Source organism: Triturus cristatus, chromosome 7 (genome assembly GCF_964204655.1).
Source record: "Triturus cristatus chromosome 7, aTriCri1.1, whole genome shotgun sequence".
In the NCBI taxonomy this organism is placed as follows: domain Eukaryota; kingdom Metazoa; phylum Chordata; class Amphibia; order Caudata; family Salamandridae; genus Triturus; species Triturus cristatus.
The window spans coordinates 1,205,688,283-1,205,707,381 of NC_140590.1; the positions used below are offsets into that span (position 1 = coordinate 1,205,688,283).

The window sequence follows — 19,099 nt, forward strand, 5'->3', positions numbered from 1 at the left end:
TCGTTTCTGTGCCACCTGTTTTCCCGTCAATGTATTAATTGACTTTTGTGCCGGTTTTCCAATTTTAACATCAGTTTTCCCGTCTGTGCTGCCAGTTTTCAAGCAATGAAAATTCTATTAGTTTCTGTGCCACCTGTTTTCCCCGTCAATGTATTAGTTGACTTTTGTGCTGGTTTTCCAGTTTTAACATCGCATCAATGCTTACACTTTACATCGCATTAACGTTTTTCCATTTTTAACAATTTTATTATAACAACGCTTACAATGCTTACAATTTTAACATCGCATTAACGTTTACATCGTAAAGTTGCGTTGTTCTGGCTTACGTTGGTATGCCTTACGATGTAAACGTGTACGCGTTGCTGTGCCTTACGATGTAATCGTTATTGCGATGTTCTAATTGAGTTGTGATGTCCCCCCGAAGTGATCACACCGTTGCGATGGGTGTTCGCCAGCACAACATGTGCTGTTGAATCATCTGACTAATCTCTGGTTTCAGACCATTCACAAACCGATACACAAAATGTCTCATATCCTTATCACCAATGTTCTCAAGTACAATATACTGCTTAAACACTTGTAACAACCTCTCATAGTACGCGTGTACCAATTCCTTTGGCTCCTGAGTTGTTCTATCTACTCGGTCTCTTTGGGAGGGATCTTCCCTTTTAAGAAAATAATCACTTGGTGATACTTTTTCATCACCTCCTCTGATGGCGCTCCTGTTTTGGAATCCCTTGGATATTCCTCATTTGGCCAATCAACTGTAATCTTAAATTCTGTCCATAAATCAGCTGGTACCACAATATCGAATAAACCATCCAAATTCTTCAACAAAACCTTTGAAACTTTCACAAATTTTTCTAACTGTTTGTACCATTCAACTGGTTTTTCTCTTAATCTAGGACAATCATTCATAAATGACAAAATATCCTGTCTAGTCCAAGGAACGTGAACATATCAACCATCAGGAACTTCTCTCATTGGAAATATCCTCTCAACCTTATCTGTTTCTCTCACTGGAAATGCAGATGATGCTTCTTTTGCTTGTACTTCCTCTTTCTTCCTTGTCCACCTAATTCTCCATTTGTCAATGTTTCCTGACATTTGCAAAATATTCATCATTTTTTTTTTATCTGTAATCTTTTACCAGAAGCATTCATACTTTCTAAAGCCTTTTCAGTAAACTCCACTCGATATGGTTTTTGTAATAATTTCAAATTCCCTATCTCTATTCCAATCTCTGAGGCAACTTCTGTTATTTTCTCATGAAATACTTTTGCTCTTCTAGTTATGCTCTTGCATAAAAAAAACAACTCTTCATCATCGTAGATATTCAATCTTTCTGTACTCACATTACCAGCTATGATTTCTTCCAAATCCACTTTCAATCTGCTGATATCTAGAATCTTTGATTGTGTGCTTTGTTTTTCTATTCCCTGTGCCCATCTCTCTAAGTCTTCAGGACTAACCGTTGTTGGACCTCCTGTTCTTGTAGAGACCATAGACCCTTTTTCTTTCGAAATCTCGGGTGAAACTCTCTTTGGGGTTTCTGCTAAAGGTTCCATTATTAGGAGATCCATTAATGAAATGACTGAATCACTCTCACTAGCCTGATCATCTGACATCACTATTTCTTTTTAGGATTATTCATAGGAATTGTCATGACTTGAGGTTTTGGGCAAACCTTTTTATCTCCATATAACAGAATAACAGAACCAATAGTCACTGGTACTGTCAAGGCTTATTTTCTGAACGAATTCTTCCCTATTCTTATTTAAGGCTTCTCTTTCATTATTGTGCAACGCCCTATTAACTGATGTATCATGTAAAATTTGTGGGATTAAAGGCGTTCCTATCATGGGTGCACTTGGGGTGACTCTACTAGGTTCTTCTTGGTACGTTGGAGGGTTTTTAATTAAAATATCCTCCAATAATTTTTCAACTGATTTTCCATATCCTGTCGCATTTATGTGTTTCGTCTTTTCTTTACACTTGCCTCCTGTCTGCTCTTCAGCCATTAATACTGGATATAAACCCTCTGTCACTACAGCTCTTCTCCAAAGCTTCATTTGATCTCCACTCGACTCATACGGATGTCTAGGTAAAAATCATCTAAACCTCCGACCACTTCTGAATTTTTCAAGATCAAATGCTCAATCTCCCATTCTTCCAAAGCTTCATACTGTGTCATTCTAGGATTTGGTTCTAACATATTCATTCTATCTCTCAAATTCTGTAGTATCTTTAGGTTAAAAGCACCATGATCCAGAAAAGCCAAAACACCATCACCTTTTGTATACTCCACCCAATTTTCCAACCATACACAGGTGTGATATCCTTTCTCCATCATCATAAATGAAGCAGGTGTCTTAGGTAGCGGAATAGGAATTCCCTCTCTAGTCATTACAGGTTTGTCTTTCTTAAAGAAATTTGTAATTTTCCTCATTAACGTCATTTACTTTCATCCTCCAAACATTTCAGACGGACGATATAGGAAAGAGTCTTCCGTATACCTTTGAGCTCTATTACCTATGTGCCGTCCTATGTCAGTATGGTTCACACACGCAGTCAAATCAGGACTCAACATACAGTTCTTTCCCTACCAATCTTAGCGCAGCTTTTATCTATCAACCAATCAGATTCAGGCTCGCACTCGTGGTCTGACCAATGCCAGCGCGGCCTTTTGTGACGTCAGTATTGCTCTTCACTACTGACCCTCACTTTACAATCTGCTTCTTTCTCATGCCCGCGGTTCCAACCAATCCCAGCGCGGGTCTTTGTGAAGTCAGTTCAACTCCTGCAACTGACCCTCCTTTTACAAGGTAATACGAAAACTTATTTCTTTAACTTATCTTAAAATAAACTTTGTTAGTAACGACATAAAAGCATTCGCTACTCTGTCTGTTCCACTAAACAAAGAATAGATTTTGACTTATTCTGGAGTTTCTGAATTATTCCTTCTCAACTGCTAGTAAAACCCCTGTTTACCCTTCATTTTAGCTCAGGAGAACCTGCTACTTCTTCAGTGTCACCCGTATTGGGAAAAAAGACCAAAGTTTCACCAGTGAACCCCTTTGCTATCATTCGCACTCTACATTTACACGATATAGTTCCTAATACAACACTGCCAGCCCTCCGTAGCTTCTCAGAGTGTTATGACAACAGACGAGTAACCTCCTGCAGTATGGCTTCTATCACCACCCGCTATTCCATTCCCGGGATGCACACGCAACCCCTGTACATGTGCTTCTAGACAACATAAAACAAGACACTAACTCTTTTGTTAAACATAAATCAATTATTAATAATCAATACTTATTACCAAACTAGTCAATAATAACCATAGCTCTGCTACCAGAAAACTGATCCAGCGGTTCACCAACAACAGATACTCTACTACCATATACTCACCTAGGCCCATTAAACTCACAGTGGACAAACCGCTGGTGGGACAAGTTTTATAATTTCACAAACTGTTTAGGATTAGTCTATTCAATACCTCTGTCCATTTTTCAACTAACCCTTCTGCAGATCAACAAGTCCTTTCCTCAGGTCGATGGGCCATTAGTTGAGTCTAGTTGATGGGGATAATTAACATGAACTAACTTTTCTGTACTTTTAAGTAAATCACCACAGACTCAAGAAAGTTTTAAATCTTTTTCTAAAATTTAGGTGCATGTGAACAGTCTCAATACAGTGCAGTCATCATCATTCATAGGAGAGATACATTCAATCAAACACAATGCATTTATCTCTGACTCAAACAATAATCAATGCCGGAAAGGGAGAGGACAGAGAGAAAAGATCATAAAAATCATTCATAAATAACTGACATTTATAATTACCAGGGATGATGTGGAAGACCAGCCCCCTGGCAAAAGGACTGGTGGGAGTCCCCTGAGATAGGTTCAAGCGACAAAGACTTCAGGACAGGAATCAGGACAGGATAGTTACCCTCTCTAAGATACCGACGGTTGAGCTGCACCCCTCTCTGACACTCTATTCCTCCTCGAGATTCTTCCCCAATCTTCGAATCTAACCCAAATTAATTTAGGATAGAAAGTTCTGCTTCAGGTTCTGCAATCGATTCTTCATCAGCTATACAGCATCAGCTTCTCTCCCCAGCATTCAGCATGTCTCTGCTCACCGTGTTCAGTTCTTCATCTTCTGACTAACTAACTAATGCTATCTTAATTATACCTTTCCTTCTGCATGTCCCACCCATTAATGTGTCGATATCGAAAAAATACAAAATTTGATTGGTCTGGCAAAGGGGGGTCTTCATCACACCATGCTTACTTGTCACAAGACTCAGTTAAACCATTTTTCATAAACCCAACCCCTTACTTTTTATTCATACATTTTATTCCCATATACTACATGTATCCATATGGCAACAATAAAACATTTCAATCAATAAAACATTTCACTGCTGAACTCTGCTCCATCTGTTCCCAAGCTGTGGCACTCGTTTTTGGCTTCCGTTCAATGGCTCTGTCATTGACCTTCATGGCTTCATTCAGTGGGCATGCGCAGACTTCGCGTCACTCAGCTCATTCAGTTATGCGAGAAAGGCCCAAATATGCACTAATGATAAAAGTCAAAAGACAGATGTTAATTTCTCAAAATAAGTGTTGGCACTGTACACCACCCACCTCTACTCTATCCCATTTTATTCATTAAACTTATCCCTGCATTAGCATTAGTAAAATAGTGTGCTCTAATTTCAGCTGAGCAGGTGCCATGCATGCGAGTTTTCAAGACGTCATGTTAGTAGCTTCTGCTCATGCACAAGAATTTCCCTCCAAGCATTACCTCACATTACTACGTAGATGTAGTTGACGCATGCGCAAAACAGATTTCCTGTATAAAGCGGTATTAGTCCTTCTTCAATGTTATCTACATTAGTACATCCATACGCATCTTCGCTAACCCAAAAGTGTTCGTGTAAATGCGTATTAGTTTCCACAAAACTTTATTAATAACTTGTTAGTGAGTTAAACGAGCGGATTGCTCCAAGCAAGCCTCTTCTTTTTGAGACCTTGCTCCATCAATGCAGCAGACCCATTAAAGATATACATTTTATTGCATTCATCTTTTACTTACACTTTCTTCTGTAACTCGCCCTTTTCGGCAAAGTTCTGGAGATCTTTCTAGCATGGTGATAATGGCCTGTGGAACTCAGTGTGGGTGTTTTTTCACAGTGTGCTAGACACAGAAAAGGTGCTTGCAAGGGCAGAAAGGGCAATTGAACCTCTACTGTCTCACTCATCCTGACACAAAAACACAGGTGCAATGAATACAAAAGCAGCTTTATTCTAAACTATTTACAATGGCTTCAAGCATGAAGATTCAATATTATTAATCGGAATGGAAGATGCAGGTCTGAAGATCTCTCTCTTTGGGAACTGTCTCTGAACACTTGGGAAGAAGAAAGGTGCACTTCCTCACTTCCCACCACGTTGATTGTGGGCAGGGAAATCTCTGTTATCATTGATACGTTAAAACAATTACAGCACTACTTCTCCATTACTTAAATTTAAAATGGTGTTAGTCAGTACATTAATAGACTCTTTTCAGTAGGCTGCGTACATCAACAAAAATGCAAGGATGAGGAAGCCGTAGGGTTGGTAGGGAGTGGACATGCAGGTTATGATGGCCTGACTCTGGATTCAACAGAAGAAGTCATAGAATCATGAAAGGTTGAGTTGGAACCAATGGGCCGCATTTAAAATTTGACAAATTTGCACTTGTCCCCATTCGTAAGGTGTTAGGGAGAAGACTATTAACCCCTTCCATGCTCATGACGGAACGATTCCGTCATGAGCATCGGTTGAGCTGTGCTCATGACGGAACCGTTCCGTCATGGCCCCGCCCGCGCTCGAACCCTTCAGCACCGCGGGGGAATCCGCGCAGCGCTGAAGGGGTTAAGCCAATGGTTGATCATTTGCGATGTTTAGAGTTTCACGGTCCAGGTCCACCATCAGCATAGCAGAGGTCTGGCTGTTGGCAGTACTCATGTACTCCATCAGAGTTTATCCTCCTCAGTAGGTGACATTACTCCATCACAGTTAATGTGATGGTCCAGTGTTCCCCACAAATAGAATAATCCACCAGCATTTATCAATGGTCGAGGCATTGTGGCATATGATTGCAAAGGCAGACTTTAACAAGTAAGACAGACCTCAAAATGTAGTCAACTATTTGCTGGGACACATCTGCACAACACCAACCAATTAACAGTAGCCAAACCTGCTGGCTGAACTACAAAGGTGGCAAAACCATCAATTCAAACCATTTGTCAATCACTCTATAGACCCTGGCCTCACTCCTAAAAAATACAGCATCCAAGTCTAACCGAAGAGCTTCTCACTTCTTAAGGAAGGAGCTGTAAGTAATGGTGGATGAAGTTGTGAAGACTGAGCCATTGTTGTTTTGTGTACAGGTGTAGAATATAAAAATGAGTCAGTGTTTGACATGTCTATTTGTCAGGGGTATGTACCATGTCCAATTATGGACCACTACTCTAGTCAGGGTAAGCTAGATTCACACTAAAAGATAACCTGTGCTCACCCTCTGGTAGCTTCGTACATAGCAGTCAGGCATATCCAAAGAGGCACTGTGTAAAGTATTTGTGAAACACATACTCAATGATACAATGACAAAACCACAAAAAGACTCCACATGATGTTATGAGGAAATCAACAAGAAAATGACAAAAATCCATTAAGTAGATGTCAAGTTGTGAATGTTTAAAGAATAAACATATATCTAGCACGTAGCAGCAATAAGTGTCTGTATTGGTTATCTGGTCACATTGGACCGGGACATAGTCAAGATTTCAAGTCGACCACAATGGCGCACTGGCTGGGGACAAGAGCCACGCAGGCCCTGTGAACAGAGTACCTTGAGCCTGATATCAACAGCGAGATGTGTGGTGCAGATGAGCGAGGTGTCAATGTTGAGTCCGAGATGATGCATTGATTTTTTTCAGGCAGTGGTGGGAACGTGTCGAGTCCTTTGAGCAAAGGTCCAGTTCTGAGTGCGCCGGTTCCGAAGGCGATGCACAGGGTTGTCCAAACAGTGCCGGGGATGCGTTGGTTAGAAAGTGATAGTTCCAGATGCGATCCGACAGTTCTGAGTGCACTGCTCAGGTTCTTCTCCTGCAGCAGGTCAATGTGCCGGTTCTGCTACACACAGACTAAAGATGTGTTGATTTCTCAGGTGCAATTATCTCTGTCCACTTCCAGTAAACCAGGAACAGGAGCAGGGGTAGAGACTTTGATAGCCCCAAGTCTCAAGCAACAGGAGGCAAGCCAACTAGCCCTTGCAGATTAATTCAGTTGCAAGGCAGAGTCCTGCTCTCCCTCAGGAGGGTCAGAGAGCAGCAGGACAGCAGGGCAGAAATGCAAATTTTCCAGGTCAGCAATCCAACAGTGTCATTCCTTGAAATGAGCCGAAACACGGACGTATTACATTTCTCCAATGAAAATGGGCCCTTTTTTTACAAGTGGATAGCTGTGGATTTTAGGCCCTAGCTCAGCTGACACCTAGGGAAACATAGCAAATTTGCACATTTTTTAAAACTAGACGCCTGGGGAAATCCAAGGTGGGGTGGCTTACGGGGATCTCACTTTTTTTTTTAACCCAGAATCCTTTGACAACCTCAAATTATGATTTTAACTTTCATATTTCTCTAAAATAGACACTTGTGGGATCCAGGTTGGGATGACTTACATGGCTTTCTCCAGGTTTTTTACACCGAATCCCTTGCAAACCTCAAACCATGACTAAAACACACATATTCCTCATATTTCTGTTTTGAAATGTTCTGGAATCTGTGGGGGGCCACAACATTCCTTCCACCTAGATCAATGGGAGTCCCATTGACCTAGGATTGATCCATTCCTGTTGCGGGCACTAGGCCTAACCACACTAGTGATGCAGCATTTTTATGGGCACAAGTGGGGCAATGCCGGTTGGTAGGAATTTTGTGGATTCATGCAGATTCCAGAAGTTTCCATCACAGAAATTCAAAGACAATTTGTGATTTTAGGCAAAGTTTGAGATTTGCAAGGCATTGCATGTAAGAAACCCTCGTAGGATCCATGCATGGCACACCACCCTGGAACCTAGTTTTCAAATATGCTTTGGTTGGTATGTTTCCATGGCTGGCAGCCGAGCACGTCTCCAAATCCCACAGCTATGCCATTGCTGATATTTCCAGAGAGAGCTTTAGGGCAGTTGGTGTCAAAGTCTCTTGGCCCACCCACACTACTGAAGTACTATTTTTATCGGGAGACTTGGGAGAATGGTGGGTGGTAGGAGCTTTGTGGCTTCACACATATTCCAGAAATTTTCCTCACACAATGTGTGTTTTGAGTCAAAGTTTAAGGTTTGCAGGGTGGGTTAGAAAATGGTGTGGAAACAGTGCAGAGAACACCAACCTTGACTCCCCTGGATGTCTAGTTGTCAGAACTGTCTGGGTCTAGTAGGTTGAATACCCTATCCTCCCCCAGAAGGGGTAACAAGTCTATTGGGCCCTGGGTGAGGGGAGCATGGACCATGCCCAGGGGGGTCCCATCTAATATATATTACATGAATGCAGTCCCTAGTGTCTAGTGGAATTTCTGCCCCTGGGAGAAAATTGGGAGTAATCACCCCTATCCACCCCCCGGGGTGGGGGGCAGAAAGACTGATTCTCCATTTAAATGGGGTGTTGTCAAGGCTATGCCCATTGTGGGTGGCTCCCGCTCCTATATTTAAAAAAAGAATCCTTTTCCTTTCATCTAGTGGGCCTTCTGCCCACCTTCCGGGGGGCCAGAATGTCTGATGCCCCATTTAAATCAGGCGGGGGCTTGGTCATGCCCATGGTGAGCAGCCCCTAACTAACCGTATATTTTAAAAAAAAATGCTTTCCCTGGCTTTCTGTCCCCGGAGGCAGATTTGGGGTAATTACTCCATTCACCTTTCCCCAGCGCGGGGGGGCAGAAAGATTGATGCCCCATTTAAATAGGCTGGGGCATGGCCATGCCCATGGTGAGCATCGCCCACCTCTATATTTAAAAATAAATCCTTTCCCTGGCTCCATGAACCACCACCAAATCTTTTCTTAACAACCTCACCAGATTATGATAATTCCGTTCTTACATTTGAAATGCCCCGACAGACCAGATACACTTCCTTAATGAGACATTTCTTAGCTCTCCCAATACCACATCCTCTCACATTCCAACCGCCCATTATTTGTGCGAAATGCAGACTTCAGTAATATCGTGTATGGTGGCAATCCCAAAACCTCATCACTTGTTTCATTCCTTTGCACTTACCCCACAGGCAGACAAAATAAACAGTTGGCTAATACTTTCTTCTTCCCAGAAACATACCCTAAGCGGTAATCAAGTGCTTTTAACCTTATCAATCATATTGCAATTGCAGAAGCTCTGCCAGCCTCTTGAGTGGTAAAAACATCCACAAGTGATCTATTATCTGTATGAGTAACAAATCTTGTGCCCCATGCAAATTTATTAAAGTAGTTCACACTACACCAGTTATTTTAGTTCACAATCCGCCAGTAAGTTAGCACTTCTTTTATCTCAAATGTGGAGCATTTCCTCTCTGAATCCCTCAATGGTCGAGACACGCATGCACCTATGACCTACATGCCATTCCTGTAATTTAAAAGAACAGCTCCCAAACCAATGATGCTAGTGCCAGTGCTAATAAGGTTGTTAGCCCTAGTGTCAAAAGCCTTAAGTGCAAGAGCAGTGGTGATTTTGTTTTTCATCTCGCAACATTCCCTCTAACACTTATCACACCAAACAAATTGCAAATCTTTCAAATCAACTTCTGCATGCATTTGGTTTCCTCGGAAAATTTGAGAACCTATAAATCAAGTAGTCTTCATTAAGGCCAGTGAATGATGGTTTTTGCTAGTGGGACAAGGAGCATCTTCAATTGCTCTTTTCCATTTTTCATCTATTTTTATCTGACTAATGCCCTGGGTAGTCAATACCATTAACACCAATCTTGCATTTTCTATCATGATAGTCAAGCCATTATTCTGGAGAATCTCCAAGACAGATTTCAGTGCTGGACCACGAGTTTCCCACACTTTCTACAAACACCAATATATCATCCTGAAAGTATGTTACTTTGTATATATCTTTTAAACGTTTGTACATAACTCTTTATAAAATGGCCGACGCACATGCCAACTGGAACGGCACATGTTTGAACCTATATGCTCACTCAAGCATGATGAATGAACTCAAAAGTCTGGAATCTGGATGGAGAGACATCTGATGGAATGCTGAAAACATGGAAAACACCCTCACTCCCTTTATTGTTGTCCAGGCGCGGCCGGTACAGGTAAGAGTGGTTGGGTCAGGGCGGGGACGGGGCAGGGTGGGGCGGGGTGGGTGCGGGGGTAAGTTGACATACAAAGGGAATAAACCTTGTGCTCACCGCATCACTGAGTCAGCGATGCTGCGAGCGCAAGGTGAGTGGTTTTATTTATTTATTTATTTTATTTTCCAGATCCCTTCATATGTCGACTCCCCCACCACCCCACCGCTCTTACCTGTACCTGCCAAGCCTGTTGTCGTCAGTATCTTCCCCATATTGGCAAGGAGAGGTCTATCCACTCAGATTGCAGAGATCAAATCATGCATAGCCACACATAAACTAATTTCCCCAATGGCCTTCTTCAACAACTCCACAGAGGCCAGCTACTCAGGTGTCTCAATCTCTTCAATTATTTGTTATGCACACAGCCTTTGTGGTTCCGCCTTTAATCAGAAGAGGGCTGTAGCTCACACGCCAACACTGTGATGTCTTAGCAATGCACCTGTTCCTAGTTGAAATTAATTCCTTTGGCAGCAACACAGGTCATGCGGGTAATGCCAGGAGCATGAGAGAAACATCACAAGTGCTTGAGATCAACTACTGTTGATTTTAATGTGATAAAGTTTTTCATTATAAATTTGCATACTCATCGTTCCACATTCAGACATGGATTTGGACACTGTGCTACTGCTGGCCGTTATTGACTCTTTTCTTTGCAAAGGATGGAGTTTTTTGGTTTTCCACGCGTCTGCCAATGTTGTCCTCAAGATGCGCTCAGTTGGTAGTTCGCTCATCGCCACTGATATAAATTCATGATGGGCATTAAGGTATGAAAAGAGGGAGCTTTTTAAGATAAGACTCAGAATCAATGATAGCTATTCCAAGAATCAGATGTTCCCTCCCATTTTTTACTGACAGGAAAGTAGGAAGCAACAATTTGCTTGTGACACAGAAGGCCCCTTTGAAGTATTTTATGTCCCTGAACACACCCTAAGTGGTCTTCCTGCAGAGGAAGGGAAGAATTAATATTTAATATTGCTTCCCAGTGTTTCTTATGGGCCTACTTGCATTCCTACAGTGAAAATAACTTTTGGGTGTTAGTCACTGTAAGGACATGTTGGCATTACATTTCTACAAGTCCTACTTCTAAATACCATGCACATTGCTTAAGGGCTACAAGGTCTACAGAGAGGTGACTTTTTATTATTTCAAATGAATGTTTTGTCCTGTCAAAAAAGCCTTAATTTGACAGGTTAGAATGCATGTTTTAAACAGCATCTGCCAGGCTACAATGGTTGGTCTGAAATCATCATGTTTGACTGGTCACACTAGTGGTTGGCACAGAATGGCTGGAGTCCATTTACGTTTCCATGCCATGGATGGATTTTGGGCACCATATACTATGGCTTTATATGACATTTAACTATGCCAATTAGGAATCAGACAATATTGACATTTTTTAGGAGTCAGAGCACCTGCACTGAGTCCAGGTTAGCAGTGTCTAAGTGCATGGAGTTAAAAAAAACAGCAGCATTGCAGAGAAAATGGGGGTGATCACGCAAAAGGATGCACTTTGTCACAATTTCTATCACTTGTTTTTGTAAAATCCTAACACTATATTTGAAGATATGTGCAGGAATGGCTTTTAATGTAATTTAATTCAAATGTAACCTTGACATTTATGCTGGTACAATGTATATTCATACTTTTATTCTAACCTTTTTAACCCCTTCAGTGCCCCGCCCTTTCCCCGCCCTGTGCCGGGCGTTTCATTAGCGGGCGGGGTTTATGACGAGCTGGACTCGTCATGGGCACAGCGCAACCGCGGCCCATGACGAGTCCAGCTCGTCATGGGCACTGAAGAGGTTAAGGCCTTGTGTTGTTGTTTTGTCCACCACCTGCTACAAGGACAACTTCTGCTCCCAGCAGTGCACCAACACCCAGAATGGTACTACATAACAGACAGATGGTATAGAGTGACAAGTTAAATATCTTCTCATTGACTTTGGATCTAACTACTTTAGTTAGTATTGCCAGGATAGGTGGATGTCTTTTGTCACACATCCCTATTGGCACTCTGCTGTATATGTAATGCCATTGTATTATATATTGTATATTGTATTGTGAAATTGCCCTAAGACTTGCCAATGTAAGGATAGCACTATAAGAAGGTTGTATTACAAAATACTGACCCCCCAGAATATTGTGGTCCATGAATATCGAATACAGAAAATGAAGGAGCAAAATATCAAAAGGCAGGTGCATATAGTAAAGTTTATATTTATTATTCCTAAATCCACATCTACGTAAATGTAAATGTAAATTGATACTTGCATAGCGCACTACTCACCCGCAAGGGTCTCAAGGCGCTTCTACGAATACCGCTGTGGAACCCATCCTGGCTTTCCCTGTGAGGCGTCCACTCCTGGGCACCCCCAAGGTGGAGTACCATGGAGATATATGTATGGTGGAGGTACATATATGTAGTGTTAGGTATAGAAAATCTAGACTTACTTACCTGCTGATATTTTGTCAGGGTTGCGGGTGCAATCAAGTCTTGGCGCTGGTGTCGAGTGATGCATGGTAGGTGTAGATCATCTAGAACATCCATTATCTCTGCCTCCTAGAAATTATGAGCAGCTATGTATAATGTTGTTTAGGAATGGGAGAAAGCCTTGTTATATCAGACTGCATGCATTAAGCAGTATCTGGGGAGAGCTGACAGTGCATGGTTGGTTAATGCAAATGTTCTTGTCTGATCAGCCAGGCCAGACGTGGACCTGACTTGTCAGCCTCTGTGCAGACTTTTGCCATTTTAATCGGTGAAATTGATCCGACTAAGTCATTGAAGAGGTTCAGCATGTCCAGAGCTCTCTTCCCTGAGAGAAATCACCTGTCTTGTGTCAGGAAAGGCCTGCATCTCCAAGAGCATCACAGAGTCCTCTATGCTTTCACTCCTGAGTCCAAGAATCATCTAGCGCCCACTGTTGCTTTCATGCAGTGCCCGTGGGTTGTACCTGCAGCTGCCTTACATTCTATAGTGCTGGATGAGGCCGAGTCTTGATAATTTTCAAAGTTTTTGTTAATATTTTCACACAGGGAGCTGTGAAAGGCCCTTGTTTTTAAGAAGAGCAGGCTGCAAGGGCCTGCTCGGTATAGGTGTGTGCAATATTACCCTGCTATGGCCTAGAACATAATGGAATATGGTCAGTCAGGATTGTATGGATGACAAAGGAGCTGAGGGTTGGGGAGCCTGCAATCCGGTAGAGCCCACCATGAAGGTCATGTGGTGCCGAGTAAAAAGAATAAACCCTTATCTTCGGGTGGCATTGACTCCGTAACCATCGGACTACGTGTTTGGCATTATGCATAGTGGGCACATGTGGAAGTGGGAAACATGACCTAACTATGTTCACATCTAGGGCACAGGCAAGCGGCCTTCCACTCAAACCTGTTGGGGCAACAGTGCATGATCATACGGGAGATGGCGACTAATGAATGTAGCGTTGCTGGACGCCCCACTGACATGTTCTCCTGTTAGTAGTCTTCTGTTACTTCAGATATCATGAGCTTCAAACGATGTATATCGTGTTTCTATATGATGTCCAGAATATTAACACCGAGCCAAACGACTCCACCTGAAGCAATATGGGTAGATACGTGTTAGTCAAATCAAATCAATTAATAGTAGCGCCTATATAACTGGAAAGCACCGGGGGGCACAGGGTTTCAAGTTGCACTCTGTGCCAACTTTTGTTTTGCAGTTTGCTTTAGTATAACAGAGATGTACACCGGCAGTCAGCTTCACAGGAGGTCATCTGCCATCTGAGAGGGCACCTTTGGTGGTGTCATTGAGTTAGCCATGGAGAGTGGCGGCACAGTAAGTTGCTCCTCACTGGAAGATTCAGGCCCCTCAAGTTTCGAGCCCTCCTCACTCTCATGGAAAGAGGCTGCTACTTCCGGTGCCTGGTGTTTACCTCTATGAATCTGTTCAATTGATGGTAGTGTGTCCTTGGGTATTTTCTAAAAAATCATCTGAGGCTGTCTCACCCGCGCCCCTTCTCCTCTGCCCAGGCAGCAGCACTCTCTGGCTGATTATCAGCCAGCTGTTGCTCAATTCAGTCCCAGGTCTCAGTGAGGTCTGAGCAGATGTTTAAGGATCAGTGGCTATTCTAACCTTAGCTGGGAAAAGGAGAGAATATTTCACCCCAAGTTCACTTAATCCGCGTTCTAAGGGGCATATCAACAACAACCGGCGATAATTATCGCTCAGCGCTCTTAGCGTGAGGATAATTATCGCCGGCTAGCGTGAATTTTTATCGCTGAGATACCGTGCTATTAGCAACGCTTATCTCAATAGCGATAAAAATCTACACGCTAACAGGCTAACGTGAGATTATCGCTGGAAACCCAGCGATAATCTCACGTTACCTTGTTGATAGGGACAGGCAAACTTGGGGGCATATCAACAAGGGCTTTATCTCTGCTTTTTTGGCTTTAAAAGCCAAAAAAGCAGAGATAAAACTAGCACCCTATCAACAACAGGGTGCTAACACGCAAATTTGCATGTTAGCACCCTTTTACTCTACGCTTCCCCTTGCATCTCTAATGAGATGCAAAGGGGGCGTTCCAGAGTAAAATAATAGGAGAAATGTCGCTAAGCGACATTTCTCCTATTATCAAGAATGTCGCTAACCCTGTTAGAGACAAAAAAAGCAGCGCTAACCGCAGTTAACGCTTCTTTTTTACGTCTGCTAATTTTCAGACTTAGCCATGATATCCTATGGAAGGAGGATATCATGGCTAAGTTTGCCTGTCCCTATCAACAAGGTAACGTGTGATTATCGCTGGGTTTCCAGCGATAATCTCACGTTAGCCTGTTAGCGTGTAGATTTTTATCGCTATTGAGATAAGCGTTGCTAATAGCACGCTATCTCAGCGATAAAAATTCACGCTAGCCGGCGATAATTATCCTCACGCTAAGAGCGCTGAGCGATAATTATCGCCGGTTGTTGTTGATATGCCCCTTGGCCATGATATCCTCCTTCCATAGGATATCATGGCTAAGTCTGAAAATTAGCAGACGTAAGAAAGCAGCGTTAACCGCGGTTAGCGCTGCTTTTTTTGTCTCTAACAGGGTTAGCGACATTCTTGATAATAGGAGAAATGTCGCTTAGCGACATTTCTCCTATTATTTTACTCTGGAACGCCCCCTTTGCATCTCATTAGAGATGCAAGGGAAAGCGTAGAGTAAAAGGGTGCTAACATGCAAATTTGCATGTTAGCACCCTGTTGTTGATAGGGTGCTAGTTTTATCTCTGCTTTTTTGGCTTTTAAAGCCAAAAAAGCAGAGATAAAGCCCTTGTTGATATGCCCCTATGTTTGGAAGGAGGCATGTTTGCGCTCTATCACGATCCCATAGTTAGGCAACAACATAATCCGTTTGTTGTCAAGTGTCAGTGAGTCGAGTTGGCAGGCATCACGCAAGATTTCATCATGATATTTGTAATGTAGCAGCTAAGCCGCTATCATTTGTTGGGCTGTGCAAGGGAGAAGGGGAGTCCAGCGTCCCTTTTTGGTGAAAAAGAAGGGAGTCAGTCTGTGGGAGAGCACAAAACCTTTCAGCCAGTTTTCCAGGTATGCTATCGGATGCTGCCTTTCCATGTCTTCTGCCAGGACCAACACTCGTATATTGCCCGTCGGGCCTGGCCTTCCGCATCCAAAGCTCTCCTTTTGGGGTAACATACTCAGTTTGATAAACTTAGAACATTATTTTGCGTCTCTGAGGTTTTTGGCTATAACATTCCTATTGCTCGTTTGGTGGTAGACACCCCATCTGATAATTTTCTGTGGTTATCCTTCAATAAATTCGATTCTATAACCACTGCATCTCTTGCGGGTCTGGTGGCTTAGTGGAGGAATGCGTCCACTCTAGTGGCCTGTGTTCAACCTCATGGTCACAGGTTCAAATCACAGCAGGTCGATTTAGTGGTGCTCTAAAGATGCACAGGCACACTTTTGAAGTCTGTGTACCTGCAAGGGCAACCAGTGTCCACAGCATGAGCTGGTCAACACCAAATCCATGAAAATCTTATCTAAATTATCCACAATCTCAAGCACACAGTCCAAGGGGTCAGGTCTCCCCTCCACAGGGTGAACCCCTCTGAGTCACCCACAAGGAGTATGTGTACATATTGATCAAAGTATTGACTTCTTCAGGACGTTCGTCTCCATCCTAGAGTCAGGCATCACCCCAGTGGGTAAAACCATGATGAAAGGTCCTGGGCCCATCTACTCAGCGATTCTCTGATGATGATTCTTTGATGGTTCTATTTTTTGCAGCATGAAAGTGTAAAGGGGAGCAAGAAAATCTATGAATCAAATTTAACATACCATGTAACCAATTTGGCTACACAATATCCCAGGTGGACCACCAAATGAAGGTTAGTCACATTTTATTACAAATTCAATAATAAGCGGACACACATGAATCTCGGCGTAAGAGTATAAACATACAAAGGAGCTAGAAGGAGTCTAAATCTTCGGAAGAGATTCACTCTCTCGAGCATGAAAAAGACAACAAGTTCTATCATTACTACGTAAGTAATCAGGAAACAAAAATGGAGATATCCCTGAATCCATAGTTCATTGGAGAAAAGCATTTAATCCCATATATCCTTACTCTAACTCTAAGAAGTGGCATCCCTATTTTAGCATTTAATCAAAAGGATAGGGAGAAAAAGGTGTCAGTGGTTAGAGTCTTCCTATGACGTCACTCCACCATCAGATGGGTCCAGCAGCATAAAGCGACTAAAAGGAAAGAAGCAATTTAGCACGCAGGTGCTTTCTATCTGAAAGGTAAGATGGAATTTGGACCCTGTCCCTCGCTACAATGCATCATATACCCAAATCTCATTCAACAGATGTCCCATAATGCTTTTCTCAAACGTATTCCACCACAGGTTTTTCCATGTTGTCGGTTCCTTCCACGGCCTTCCCATGTACACTCCTTTGCAGCAATTCATCCTTGGTTTTTCTCCCTCTCCCGTGTGAACTCACCTCCTCCCACCTTATTTTCGCCAGACCATTTTAACTGTAACTCTTTCATACCTCAAAAAACTAATGAAACAATGACCGTACTCCTCACTAACGAAGCGTTTGTCCACTTGCAGTGTACAGCATGATAACATGTAACATTTCTTACAAACTCGCATGAGAATCTAAGCATTTATTCAGAAATCAGAACATCCAGAAACGTGCTCAGAAATCAGGCCTGCGACTTAAGCTAAAATAATAAAATGCACAAGTTAGTTATGATTCACATATAACATGTTCATAAATTCACTAGCATTCTCAATAGGCACCTTTACTAGACTACATTATAACAAATATCCCAACCACATCATTGGCATAATACACATTCAAAATGCATTTAAAGTGTCAGTGTAGCACATCAAAAATAAGCCCTATGTAAATGTGTTATATCTTTTATAGGTAGTTACCACAATTCTATAAATCCTTCTTAAACTCACATGGAATCATGTTAACATCACAAGGATATGATAATTTGTTCACATTTCATCTACCATCTAATTTCATAAATAACAGTATGTGATCTGACAGTGCATACTGCAAGTGGCTGCGCTGCACCCTTAACTCGTATCCCCAGTATGTTACAATTTCTACTCTCTCAATAGCAAGCCCCATATACAGGACCCCCAGGTCTCTGTCCACAATCAAAGCCAGACACAGTAGTAATCAGTTATCAGTTTTCTGCCTCAGGCAGCACCACAATTTCCATTACAGTTCCGTTAGATAGGAGCACTAGCAATCTTTGGACAGCCGACTTGTCAATGCTGTGTAACAATCGTTGACTTTCCAAAATAAGTTTGTTTGGAGAGTTTTACTCAGGCAGCAGGGCCAATTAATTTTTAATTGCTTTGGGGGGTGAGGACAGCAGCTGCATGACAGACCTTCAGACATCTGTGTCTGAGCTGAGGGAATCCCCACCGTTCCATGCAGGTCCACGGTGTATGGCTATCCGAGCCGCCTCACTGCACCTCCCGCAGCCCAGCTTCTGCTGGGCCAACCTGGCTAACTGCATAGGCCCTTCACGGGGCCCCCCGATGAGCCTACTAGTCGGCACCATCCCCTAGCCTACTCACGTGCAGGTTCAGCAGAGCCGGCACCTCAGCCAGCCAGGGTTTCTTTGCAACCAAAGAACAGGCATTGTGGCCCTGCTCCAGTATCTGTGCAACTCCACTCTTTGCCTCCATATTTATCTTCCACCGCACAGCCTACCTCATTCCCCAGCACTCCAGCGATTGGAAGGGGACCTTCCATGGAGTCAGTTCAGGTAGGAAAGGGGTTGTTTTGCAAAGACTTGGCTGGCATTGATTCTCACATGAAGTTTTATTGATGGATGGCACCCAGAGATAAGGATAATTAAGTGATAGTCAGAGGGCAGTGATAGCGCTTGCAGATTCCGTGGCCACCATGTTAGCCACTGTGGCTAAGCCCCCCATTGACATTTTTTTCAGTGATGGTAAGTGGGGGGACCTTCTCATCAAGATTATAAACACATGTTTAGGGTAACAAAGGTGTAAGGAGCAGCAAGATGGAGGACAATGATGTTATGGTGAAAAGAGTATGGATCAGAACGACCTAAAACATGAGTGTAGTTTGTGAGATTTTGTGATTATGTGATGCTGATAAGTATTACAATGTTTGAGACAATGAAGAGTCAACT

The 19,099-nt window shown here is 42.7% G+C and overlaps 1 protein-coding gene across 1 annotated transcript in view; it reads right to left on the reverse strand.

The window, feature by feature from the left end:
• LOC146811605 (extracellular calcium-sensing receptor-like) overlaps positions 1–18,626 on the reverse strand; it is a 189,623-nt gene extending 170,997 nt beyond the window's left edge. The window contains exons 1-2 of the mRNA XM_085615083.1: positions 18,516–18,626; positions 12,869–12,973 (exon numbers count right to left, since the gene is read on the reverse strand). Of these exons, the coding sequence (XP_085471209.1) occupies positions 12,869–12,973; positions 18,516–18,626 (216 nt within the window). The remainder of the gene's footprint in view (positions 1–12,868; positions 12,974–18,515) is intronic.
• Positions 18,627–19,099: the final 473 nt, after the last annotated feature.